A 13493-nucleotide genomic window follows, 5' to 3' on the forward strand; every position below is an offset into this window, starting at 1 on the left:
GGCATTTTGCTCCTCCCTGGTCATGTTGCTGTTGCACTGCATTGAGTTAAGCTGCGATTTGATTTAGTGTGTCTTCTGAACCCGGGCTCATGGCTTAGCTCTCTCCAAATCATAAACCATAGGACAAACCTTGGTTACAGCATGTGGTTTGTCTGTGAGAGCTAAATCACAAGACTGGGTTCAGAGGACACACTAAGCCAAATCATGGCTTTGCTCGGTGCAGCCCAGCAGATTGACCAGAGTAGGAACAAAGCCACCATCTCCTCTCTGGGAATTTGTTCATGCTAAGCTATGGTTTGGCTTAGTGTCACGTGAAAACCGGACCATTTAAAACAGAAATCCACCTACACAGTAGTCATAGAAACGCAGTTTATTGTTAGGGATGATGGATATCTATTCTACTGGCAGGCTTTCCTCAGAAGTTCTGCTGGCGTCTCTTCTTTGCTTCAATGGCATCAAGAATTGGCTGCCGTTTCGACTGATACCTTTGGCGAACTTCTTCTATCTCCTGCTCCATCATGGGGTCAAGTGCCCCGAGTCTTCTTTGAAGTTCTTCAACAGTCCAGTTTCTCAGCTGAAGAAAAACACAAAAGCAGTGAGCTTGCAACAGCAGAAAACCTGGAGCTTAACAAAGGGCCTGTGCTGGGAAATTTACTCTGCTTCTTCTGAGCAATAAAGTAAAAGGGCTTTACTTTAAGAGTAACAATTCTGAATCCCATTAAATTTACTGACAAAGGCTACAAACAAACTTTGGCTTAGATCCTGAGTTGCCTTTCCATTTCTGGTGAAAGGTAATTATAATTAATCCTTTCTCCTTGCAGTTGTTCCCTGCACCAACTTCCATGCCGTTCTGGAGAGTTGCCCCAACCCTCCAGAACTAGAAACAGCGTATCTTGAGAAGGATTCCTCTTAAGGGATGTCCCAAGCCTCGGACTGCAGAAACTCAAAACTTTTTATGTAACGAAACATCTTCACAAACCTTTAAATACACAAAATACAGATAACACTGTGCTTCTACCTGACTTCAATGGAGTGAGAAAAGGGAGTTTAAACCTTTTTTAAAAATTAATGAATAAAGTATTTGAAGCAGGAAGGAAACAATTTGCAGTATTATGTACAGTTACACATTTGCTGTAGAAGGGTGAACATTCACTGTAAGTGTTCCTTGAATGTGGCTCCACCGCTCTCAGATGTCTGGTGTGTGTAGCCTGTGAAACAGCATTCTTTGTGGCAGCCCCATAAACTGTGGGACTCCCTCCCCAGAGGTGCATCTGACAGCTTTACTATACAGTTTTCGGCAAATGCTGAAGACACACCTCTTTACCTTGGGTTTTGACACGTGAGGTGTATATTTTAAAGAGTTTTATACCCCACCTTTCCTCCAAAGAGCTCAAGGCAGCGCACATGGTTCCCACCCATTTATCCCCACAATCCTGCGAGGCACATGGAAGTGAGAGCGAATGGCCCCAATTGAGCTCCACGCTTGAGTGGGGATTTAAATCCACTCTCCCTCACTCTAGTCTGAATCACCAGCAGCAATTTTTCATTAGCATTTCGTCAACAATAACTCTGTGTTGAGCACTGTCTTTGTATATATGGAGATTCACAGAATTGTAGAGTTGGAAAAGATCACATGGGTCATCTGGTCCAACCCCCTGCAATGCAGGAATCTTTTGCCCAATGTGGGTTGAATCTCATGCTCCACCCACTTCCCACCACAAGTAATAATCAGCTGTGCCTTTTGCTACCAAGTAGTGGACATGTATGGAAGTGAGAGCTGGACCATAAAGAAGGCTGATCGCCGAAGAATTGATGCTTTTGAATTATGGTGCTGGAGGAGACTCTTGAGAGTCCCATGGACTGCAAGAAGATCAAACCTCTCCATTCTGAAGGAAATCAGCCCTGAGTGCTCACTGGAAGGACAGATCGTGAAGCTGAGGCTCCAATACTTTGGCCACCTCATGAGAAGAGAAGACTCCCTGGAAAAGACCCTGATGTTGGGAAAGATGGAGGGCACAAGGAGAAGGGGACAACAGAGGACGAGATGGTTGGACGGTTTTCTCGAAGCTACAAACATGAGTCTGACCAAACTGCGGGAGGTAGTGGAAGACAGGAGTGCCTGGTGTGCTCTGGTCCATGGGGTCACAAAGAGTCGGACACGACTAAACGACTAAACAACAACAAAGTGGACATCCACATAATTTGTTTGCCCAATTCGGTGTTCCCAATCTTCTGCTTTGATCAAAACCTCAGGGATTACTGGATTAGATGGCAGGGAATGAATACAATATTTCATCACCAAACAAGCTGGTGGCTGAAACTATTAGACTCCAATGAGAGAGGTGGTGTTTCCTTTTAAGCAGTGCCTGGCCTTGTTCCAATTAGTTCAGACCAGAAACAAGACAGTACCAGTGCATGGCTTCTGGGCTGTATAATATCTAGCAGCCTTGTCTGAAGCTTGCCTTAGTTAACACAGAGATGCAATGAGTTTCATCACATCAGCATTGCAAAGTAGTATTGTGGATCATGCTCTAAATCCTCCTGGTTCTACAGGATGCTCTCATACAGAAGACACCCCAAAGTTGTAAACAGTAATGAAGCATGACTTTGTGGAATTTCATTATCGTCATTATTTGCAACGTAAGGTCTTCTCCCCCCCTCCACCACTAGCAACTGCTTTAAAACTTTTCAATAATGCATAGAGTATTACTGCACAAGGGAAATAAGTACTTTAGCAAGAGGGCACAGATTTTTGCCTATCTTGTAAGGAAGTTGTTCATTAGAAGAAGAAAAAAAAAGCACTTCCCCCATCAGATGCATTATGCATGCACATTAACACAGCTTTAGCTGACAGCCCTTTAAGTTGATGTATGGGACCTGCTACAATTCTATGCTAATTGTATAACATCTGTTTTAAAGAAGGTGATTGTTCAATGTTCACCCCTCAGGAGCTGAAAGAATATAATAAAGTATAACAGTAAAGACAGAAAAAATTAATTCAGTGCTGAGGGTGTATATAAAGAGATCAGTCAGCCCTAACCATTAAATGACTACCAGATGTTTAACAGAATTTTCTTCAAGCCTTAGAGTTCTTCTGAATCTCTAAGAGGATGTCCTGAGTGTTTCAGGACATAGGACAAAGATTTCCAGTTTTTGTTTATTTTGCCAGGGGACTATTTTAAAGGAATCCTGCCTTGAGAGTTTTTACTGGTGGTATATGTATGGGAAGAAGCCTTTTTGAATGTGTAAGGGCTCACATTTTGTAGAAGGTGCACATTCTGGTTCCACCCCCAGGTCTCCCATTTCTGCCAGTCCCACCCTCCTTCCTGGCCTTTGCACATTCAGCGTACAGGTTTGGAGGATTCCAGTCATGTTGAGCTGAACATGCAGAGCTTTGCACTCAACATGTGACAGCTCAGGGGAGGAAGGGGCAGGGCGTGGAGACCTAGTGTGCTTTGCAGTTGAGTAGAATTTGATCCCATGTCCTCCTGTTCCAAGTTCAACACTCTAGCCAGTGCAGCACTCTCAGTGACAGGTAAGAGGAGAAGGGAGACTATTTAACTGATTGCACTGAACACGGACGTGTGTCAAAGGTTCCAAGTACGGGGGGGGGGGGGGCAAGATCTCACTCTACACATTTTCATTGCACAACCAGCCTTTCTCTGTTTCAAGTATACCTTTTGTACCACTCCATACACCAAGAGTCACATTATTTAGGTTCTCAATGGTGTATATACCTTGAATACCGGATAAAATCAATGTCCTTCCCCAAACAATTCTGGATAGCTGTGAAGTTATCAGGTACCTTTGTCACTACCCATGTTATTTCTGCACCAATACATAATCCATACTATGCAGTAACTTTCCCACTGCCAACAAAGAAGCCAGCTCTACACGGACAACAAGTGTGATTTTTCTTCCAACAGTTACATGGCTTCTACTAATGTTGGTTCTGCAGCAGGGGATACTGAACACACCATCCTCCAGGTGTTGCTGAACTACAACTCCCATCACCTCGGGTCAAAGGTCATGCTAACTGGGGCTCATGGGAGTTGTAGTTTAGCAACATCTGGAAGGCCATGGATTCCCCACCCAGCATTTATGCACACACAGAAATTTAATAAAATAACAACCAACCCATTTAGTGTAAGAAAAATTATTCTTCTTTAGTCTATAATACAATGATAATGAGAACTAGTGATATTACAATTGCCTGAGGGAAAAAAACTATGCATGTTTTATTGCCAAGTCAGCAATTTTATAGTATACATAAACATTTTTAAAGGATGCAATTTTCTTATTCCAGGTAAAAAACTACATTGCACTTTGGAGCGAGATTTTAAATCCCATATTAAAGAATGATAAAATATGGATTTGATACTTGGTTATATCATTTCAGAAGACAAGACAGACTCTTAGAGCACTCCAACTGACATTAAACACAAAAAGTGAAATAATTCAGTATACAAATCCTCAAAATTAATACTTTATATAAATGCTCACACTGCTGCTTAAGTGGAGACAGACTGTCTACAGGCTCAGAAACGAGAGTGTGGCTATTGCAGTTAGCACCGTTCATGAATAAAGTTTAGATCAATTGAGTACGCCCTTGAAGCTTTTGGCAGTGATTGTGTGTCAAAAGTATCCAAAAATACACTGCAAGCTAAAGGGCAGGAGGTCCAATATCCTCTCCCTGTGTGTATTAAGGCACGCCTGCCAATTAGTACTTTTTAATAGATATGGAAAGGCAAAATAAAAATAGGTTGGGAGGGCACAACCCTTCCTTATGTTAGCTATAGTGCCTGCATGAGAAGAGGGAATCTTATGCCTTTAGGATCTAAAGAATTACAATCTATCATCATAAGTGATGATAATTGTTTTTCTCCCCCTCCCAACCTTGGCATATTTATGCCCACCATACCTGCATGCTCCAACCTTAGGCTCCATGACTGTCAGATGGCTGCTGGTGGACAGTCACTTGGGAGGTGCATAAAGACCAGGGGTGCCCAAACTTTTTTCAAAGAGGGCCAGATTTGATGAAGTAAACATGCGTGAGGGCCGACCAATATTGTTGAGCTTTTTTTAGCATTGAAATTTGAAATTTACCCCAAAGTTGTTGAAGTTTTTTTTTAGGATTTTATCCCATGACGTATACTACTGCCACGGAGGCCGGATTAAATCGACCAGCCGGGCAGGATTAGGAAATGGACTTTGGACACATGCCTGATATAGACCAACGAGTCCCTTAACAGGCCAGGAAAGTGCATGCTAGAGGGGAGGTGAATAGGGCTTTTACATGCTACAGAGATACCCCTCTCACCTGTGTGAAGGGTAGCACTTCGCAATCTTGGAAATAGCACAGTTTCCTGATAAGGGCGGTTATCCTAATACAAAAGGTAGCCCCATCCCACAATTCATCTCCACTGCATTCTGCGACTGGCTTATATCCCCACTATTTCACAGCGCGAAATAAATGAACCCATGAAAATCCTTTGCATTTCTCTGTGTGCGCTCTCTTTGTGTTATTTGTGCTATTTATTTGCATCTTGCCCTTCCTCCCAAAGGAGGCCAGGGCGACAAGGAAGCAGCAATAAAAACATCTTTAAAACCATTCCAGTACAGATGCAGACTAGGGAAGATCTCAAGTTAAAAGGCTTGTTGAAGGAGGAAGGTGCTCAAGTTAGGTGCCAAAAAGTTGACAGAAATGGTGCTTGTCTAATATTCAAGGGGAGGGAATTCCAAAAGGTAGGAGCCACAACACTAAAGGTCTGATTGCTGTGTATTTCACAGAATGGACCTTCTGATAAGATGGTAACTGCAGGAGGCCCTTGCCTGCAGAGCACAGTCACTAAATTAGTAGATTAGGAGGTTATCTTTCAGGCGTTATGTGCATTCTGTTTGCAGATACTTCTTAGTACTGCGCTCAACACTGAACTGGTTCATTTCCTCTTGAGCTAGCTCTCCTCAACACTCTTGCGATCATCAGTATTTGATCAACCCAACACCATATTGTTACTTTAATTTTTATAATTTCTTTGATATTACCATATGTGCTCAAATGAAAACAACTGAGGTGAAGCCTGGAAGGCGGGGGGCAAGTGTCATTAAATAAAAGGTTTAAGAGCCCAGTTGGTCAAGTCAAGCAGGGAGTCTGAGAAATTGGATTCTGCTGCATTTTAAGCAGTAATGTGGGCCATTAACAAGCCTCCACTTACACACATCAGTCTCAAAACAATCCATTTCTGCTTATTCTGCAGCCTATGTACAGAATGCTATAGAATTACAGGGTAGGGCAATACAAACTTTGCATGCTTATGGACATCACTACACTCTTCCAGAAGTTTGAAAAGAAGGGGACAAGAGGACACAATTGTGCAAGCATGCCTGCAGAGCAGTGCTTGAGTGTGGGTCCACAGATGCTGCTAGACTACAACTCTCATAGTCCCCAGCCAGCTTCGCTAATGGTCAGGGATGATTCGGGTTGTAGTATATCATCATCTTTGGACCAAAGGCTGAAGAACACAGCCTTAGAGAACAAGGTGAAGTGCCATCTTGAATCCCCTTGGCCCAGAAGGGGAGTTCTACAGCATGTATTTTTATTTTTTATTTGAACCAAACACATAAGAAACATCCTTGAAACCTTGAGATTTTGACCCAGGTAGTCTATGTCAATTTTCTTTCTTGATTTAAGATAGTCTTTCATCTGTCACAATAATGTGCCAGTAGAACACTGAGCTTTACTGAATCTAAATGAAACTGGAACAGTGAAGGAGAATACATAACACAGCAAAGCAGACACATTAGTCACAGTTCATACTCTCAAGGGCACATTGCTCAACAACTTTATAGCACTGCGCCCCTCTTTTGACCCCTGGAGACCATTTTATAACAGCTACATGGTTGTTGCCGCAAGAGGGAATGGGCAGATTTCAATTTCCAGGAAGAGACTTGCTATAATATAAGCCAAAGATAGGAAATAATTTCCCATTTCAGGGCCCTTAACTGCTCGGAAAAGGTTAACACATGCACAAAGTAATCCAATGCCTATGCATTTATGGGGCTTTGGTAAAGTAGCAGAGCAATGACCTGTGGCCAAGACAACTATAGCTGGAAGGAGAACATTTGCAGGCCTCTCCAGAACCAGGCTGAATGGCTCTGACATTTCCAAACATACCGTTTAAAATAAAGTTCTAAATCCTAGACTAAACATTGGCAAAGTCATTTGTTTACAACTTCATAGATAAGTCCATGGAGTGACCCAATAAGTCCAGAATGAAAAACTCTGGAATTCCTGGTGTATGTAAATAATGACTGCACACCCCAACCCCCATGTGCATTGGTCTATCAGAAGCTAGAAAAGCTTCTTATTTTTATGTGTCTGCCTGGTACAGTCCTGTCAAGTGCCTTATGGGCAGAGAGAGATTAACCTAGCAGGTTAAATTATTTCAGCTGGGTGTGCAATGTGGCTGTTGTCTCAGGATAACAGGTCTGGGACAGTAGCAACCAAAGAGGAACAGACTCTCTCGGAAGGTTGGCTCCCCTTCACTTTCTAAGCAGATGTTGCATGGCTGCTTGTCATTGATGCTTTTTAGTCAAAAGGAGGTTAGACTAGACTGTTGGCTATTTGCAGTATGGTAGCGCTGCAGAGAGCTTGCTGGGGAGACCATGCATTAAAAAGGGACTCAAAAATAACTTAAACAAGGTTTTAATAACAATAACAAAAACTCCATTTACACTAAATACATCAACAAACCAGACCCAACCACCAACCCATCCCCCAGGGTAATGGGAGAGCTAGGTGCTGCTCCTTATATACTACACCCAATTGCTGACACAGCTTAATCAATACAACTCAGCAGCACCTGCTATGTTTCACAGCTGTAAAGCTGGGTCTCGTTATTTTGCTCTGGCCCCTTAAAGACATACACATTGGGTGGAACAATGATGAACCTTTACATTTAAAGAAACCATTCAACATTTCCCCTGCAGTTCATCATTGTGGAACAGAAACATAAAGCATATTTTGTACATGTCTTTCATGTGTAACCTTTGGAAGAGCTTTAGTAAAAATGTCTGCAATTTGACTGTCACCTGGAACATATTGAAATACAATCATTTCATCAGCAATTAGTTTCTTTACAAACTGTAAACATAATCTTAAGACTCTAGTGCGCTGCGTATTGGTTTCTGAACATAGGAAAGCGAGTCCACTCTGGGAATCAAGGTAAACTCTTACTGGTAGTGTTACTTGCATCTGTAGGTCTGCAAATACTTGCATATACCATTCTATATCACGAGTGGCCGGAACGCATGCACATAATTCACTCTCTGTTCTGGAGAGACAAATAATGATTTGTGTCTGGGACTTCCATTCAAATGGACAACCGTTATAACAAAACACCATACCAGACACACCCCTGCAATTATTTTGTTCCACTGCATGAGATGCATCACAGAAAATTTCAAAACCTTTGTCAATACTTGTTGTAAACTGCAACCTATAATGTTTGGTATGTTTAAGGTACATTACCACTCTCTTAAGAGCAGAGAAACATTGCTTAGTGGGCTTTTCCACAAATTTTGCCAGAAAGTGAAAAGCGTAAGTTATATCTGGTCTTGAGATTCTTTGAATGAAATTTAGCTTGCCTATAGCAGAAGGATACAAAGTTTTATTAGGAAATGGCTTATCTTCACTTGTAAAGGTGAAACCACACACCATAGGCGTTTCCTTCCTATTTGCATTCTCTAAACATAGCATTTCAACAAGATCATCAATTTTTGCAGTTTGATGAACCAGAAAAGATCCATTTTTGCCTTTCTCAATTTGCATGGATAAGTAATTTTTAGCTATGCCTAATTCCACCACATCAAATTTCTTCTGTAACTGTGATACTACCTGTTCATATTCCTGTTTAGTGTTTGTAGAAATTAACACGTCATCTACATACACACATATTTTTGTTACAGATTTTGCCCTTTCCTTTATAAACACACAATTGTCTGCCTTTCCTTGTGAAAAACCAATATCCAGCAATTCTTTTGCTAAAGTTTGGTGCCAATTCCTTCCACTTTGGTGCAGACCATAAAGGGATTTATTTAATTTGCATACCAAACCTTCAGCGGTGTCTATGCCTTCAGGAACACGCATAAAAATTTGTTCTTTTAGATCTGCAAACAAATATGCAGTTTTTATATCTAGATGATAAAGAGAATGTCCACGTTCTGATGCATCTTTTAACAAAAGCTTAACTGTTTCATATTTTACACTTGGTGAATAACACAAATCATAATCTTCACCTGGAATTTGTTGAAAACCCCTAGCAACTAATCTAGCCTCGTACCTTACAACACAGACAACCCTCTATGACTCTTGACTGTGTAAAAAACCACACTTTGCCTGGTGGTGCCATTTAAAAGTGAAGCACTTGCTCTGTGCTCTTCTGAAGATAATGTTTGTGGCAGTTTTGTCTTCCACCATTACTCTTAATTATATTGCCATGTGGGAAGTGATTGCACAGAGATGAAACTCCACAACGATCCCCATTATTCAGCACAGTGCATTTGTTTTGCTTTTTGCTGGATGGGCATTTTTCTGTTTGTTGCAGTGTGGAAATGCTGCTGTGCCCCTTTTTCAAGATGAAGGGACTCATTCATTCCCTACTTTTCACCAGTAATACTTCCATCACTTCACAGCACACATGCCCTTTTAAAATGGAGCAAATTATAGCAGTGAATCCTCCTTTTCCATGAAGCAGGCAGCACATAGTGCCTTGCAGGACTACATGATGTGGGAAAGCAGAAAAAGACTCATCTCAGACTGAAAGTCTTCGGAGCCACTGCAAGTCAGTTGCCAACTTTGGGCAAAGGCGGACCAGTAGCGTGGAACAGTGCAAAACAGTGTCATATGCTCAGAAAATGCAGAACTATTTTTAATCATACAGTCCCAGACTTCTATTAAGTGAATGGTACACTTCGCATCATTTGGAATCTGGGATGACTAATTGTCCGTCATCCAGTCCAGAATGATTAATACTGAAGTGCTTTATCTCAAACAGAAAGAGGGTACTTTGATTCTCTTCAAAATTTAATAGAAGTCTTCTCATCTAATTCAAAACCTTTGTGCATGATGTCTGTTGAGTAAGAAATGAGATTTTCAGATTCACGACATTATTCATATTTTACATGTAGGTTACATGATTCAAGGGCAACAAAACAGATGTACGTGTGACAGAGTAAGAGTGCATAAACACAAATAAATGTTTTACTTTCTATAGTCAAATATATGAGAGCAGAAAATCACCAAAGTGACTTGCAAGGTTGCCAATTCCACAGGGCTCTTACTTGTGGAATACGTTTTTTAAAGGCTTGCTGCAAAAAATGAATACACATATCCCACCTTTCCTGCAGGGAGTTCAAGGCAGCATACATAACTCTCCCTGCTTCCCTTTAACTGCTCAGTTGACAGGGGAACAGCTTAGAGTGGAGAAATGGAGGTTGGACTGCAGACAAAAGTTATTTTTATGGAGCCTCACTCAGTTGATCACTGGGCCACATAAGATTAAGCAGTGGGACAGAATCTGCACAAACTGCAGTCATAATATGCACATTCCCAAAAGCCTACTGGGGATTATGCATATTGGCTGGGAAACACACACAATTCCCTCTTAACAGTTGGATTATGAGCACATTCTCCATGAGGTCTGGTGAAGGTGCACAATGTGCTGTTATGCATATTAACCACTCAATTTACATTCCACCTAACAGAATGATATAGACAGATTACAAAATCTGTGCAGGTAGGAGGAAAAAGCAGTAGCCAATCCACTTTACCTGACATCAAAGTTGGCAATGGTAGGGAAATGCAACTGTTAACAGGAAATATGTTGTACTTATTATAAAACACTGTATTTCTTTTTTTATGCTTAATTTGCTGCAATCATTGGCAAGAGCTTTTTAATGCTTATGTACCCATCTAAATTCTGTAGGGAACCTCAAGTCAGCTTTGATTTGTGTATCAGTGGGAAAACTGATTATTTGCTTGCGTCACGGAAGCAGCAGAGATATGGATCAGGAAGGAATCTTTTGAATTACCTAACTCTCTTCTTTCATCAAATGCTAGCAGCATAGCCTCTTGACGTATCTGATAATACAGTTTACACATTATGTACCACAACTAGGAGTTGCGGAACTAACCAGTTCTTTTTTGTCTGCCTTTTTTAGAGTGGTATACTGAGGAAAACCAGCACCACTTTGAGAATGCTCAGACAACTCATTTATTGAAGCTGTGTCACCCAGAAATAAAAGAAGCTTAAATCAAAATGGCTCTGTTGAGAATCCAGGCATAAGCATCTAAAGCAGCATTGTTTACAACGGTACTTTGTGAGGTTCCCTAGGGGATGGGCTATGAGGTTGGAGCAGGTGGCGCTGTTAAGACAAAATGAAGTATAAGTGGCAGCCAAAGGAAATATAGAAGGAAGGAATCAGGCATAAAATAAAAGTCCAAGTATGAGAATCACAAAAACATTAAAGAAAAAAGGAGTGTTTAAAGTATCACCAATTTTGTCAAGCAGAATCAGAGAGATGTCTTGTTCTCATTTTCCCTTTGAAGCCTTAAGAATGCCCCCAGCTTAACATTTCCGACTCAAAGCAAGCTCACAGCAAAGCAATTTTGGACAAGGATAACACTTCTTTCTCCAGATCTGTGTGTCTGTCCCATTGCTTCTACCGAAGAACGTACAGCAGAGTTCTCCAGGCACCAGTCTTCTCTGATGCTTTGAATTTGAAGGGTAAATGCAGAATACATGTACTCTCACTTTTACTGCTCCCTCTGAACAAGAGGTGATGGGAAGTAGGCGAGCCATGACTTCACCAGAGATCTGGCACTGTGCATGGTGACTGATGCATCAGGCAAGGTGCACACAGTTAAGTTACAGTGAGAAGGAAGCTTGCCCACATCAGAATGCACACTACTTGTTTGGATAAGGCAGTGACCTGGGACTCCACAACAGGGACTGGCCTTCAGGGTCCACACCTTCAGCAAGCAGTTTTGAAAGTATGCAGCATTATATAAAAATCAACACCCGATTATGTCCAAGCCTCCTCTCCACAACAATCAATACAGAGCAAGTAGCAATAAGACGCCAGATTTGACCCTGGAAGTGGTTATATTTCAGTTTTTGGCAGTATTGACCCTGGAAGTGGTTGTATTTCAGTTTCTGGCAGTATAAATAGTATGCTAAGTGCTTGGGCATCCCCCTGGGGTGGAAGGTATTCTGGTTACAAGATTACGAACACCTCTGCTTCAATAACCTTAGCTAAGAGAGAGCTCTGTAATCAATACATTTAAGTTCTCTTTCAAATAAAAGATGCATGAACTTCCACTTTCCACTAGCTATGCTGGCCGAGAACAGGCATGCGTCTCCCAGGCTCCTCACTACAGTTCAACTCCTTCCTCTTGTCCCCTTTCACAGCAACCCCAGTCTTGTTTTAGCCCTTGACGTTTCATAGCAATCGGATTTTGGAATCATACCACTGTAGAGCTGGAAGGGGCCACAAGGATTATCTAGCCTAACCTCCTACAACGCAGGAATCTTTCGCTTGAACCCATTACCCTGAGATTAAGTCTCCTATTCTACCAGCTGAGCTATCCCATTCTCATCCCAGTCCCTCTTCCCATAGTCACCATCAATATATATATATATATGTGTGTGTGTGTGTGTGTGTGTGTGAGAGAGAGAGAGAGAGAGAGAGAGAGAGAGAGAGATTGATTTTCTTAGCATCCAAGTTGTTTCTATAGGCCTATACCACCATGTTGACACTTATTCTGTAGGGCTTAGCAACCATTCTAGAACAATGGTTTTCAAATAACTTTCCATGGAACAAAAGTTCATCTGGTGTTAAGCCAAGTTTGGTAACAGAATGAAAGATGACTGAGAAGCAGCTTTGCCTGCTATAATGATGGTCCTCTGCCATCTTTCGTGCATGACCAGGTAAGAGTCACAGGTACTTCATCCCGTTCTCAATTTTGGCTCCCATCTATGGAATGCTCACCTGGGATCATTTGCACAACAAGTGATATATGTCATGTGCTTTATCCGTTTTGTTGAACTTTATCGTTTAATTGTTATTTTATATATTTATCATTTATATAATCTTATTGTTTACACTGCCTTGAGCCCCTCCCCCCCGAGGGGCAACATAGAAATGTTCTCACTTTCTAACTTTCAGAGGCAGACAAAGAAGTCAACACTTTTTCAAGATAAGCAAAGCTATTAAAAGATACTGGAACAGCAAACACCAGGTCTCAGAAGTTTGATATATACTTTTGTGTATAATTTTTCATGGGTTGTGGGGAGAGAAGCATAAAGCTATGCCAATGGCTGTGAGGAAATTCCTGTAAATTTACAACACAGGATTTTATTAATCTTTCAGAGGAAGCAAAAAATAAAAACCTTAGAACAAGCTTCTGCTTTTAATGTAACTTAATTATTTAG

General features: G+C 41.4%; 1 protein-coding gene across 2 annotated transcripts in view; it reads right to left on the reverse strand.

Annotated features, from left to right (window-relative positions):
• Positions 1–355: 355 nt before the first annotated feature.
• Positions 356–13493, reverse strand: part of STK4 (serine/threonine kinase 4) — a 61636-nt gene continuing 48498 nt past the window's right edge. For both annotated transcript variants that reach the window (XM_053394108.1, XM_053394106.1), the window contains exon 11: positions 356–574. In XM_053394108.1, the coding sequence (XP_053250083.1) occupies positions 416–574 (159 nt within the window). In that variant the 3' untranslated portion in view covers positions 356–415. The remainder of the gene's footprint in view (positions 575–13493) is intronic.

The sequence above is a fragment of the Podarcis raffonei genome, chromosome 6 (assembly GCF_027172205.1).
Source record: "Podarcis raffonei isolate rPodRaf1 chromosome 6, rPodRaf1.pri, whole genome shotgun sequence".
In the NCBI taxonomy this organism is placed as follows: Eukaryota; Metazoa; Chordata; class Lepidosauria; order Squamata; family Lacertidae; genus Podarcis; species Podarcis raffonei.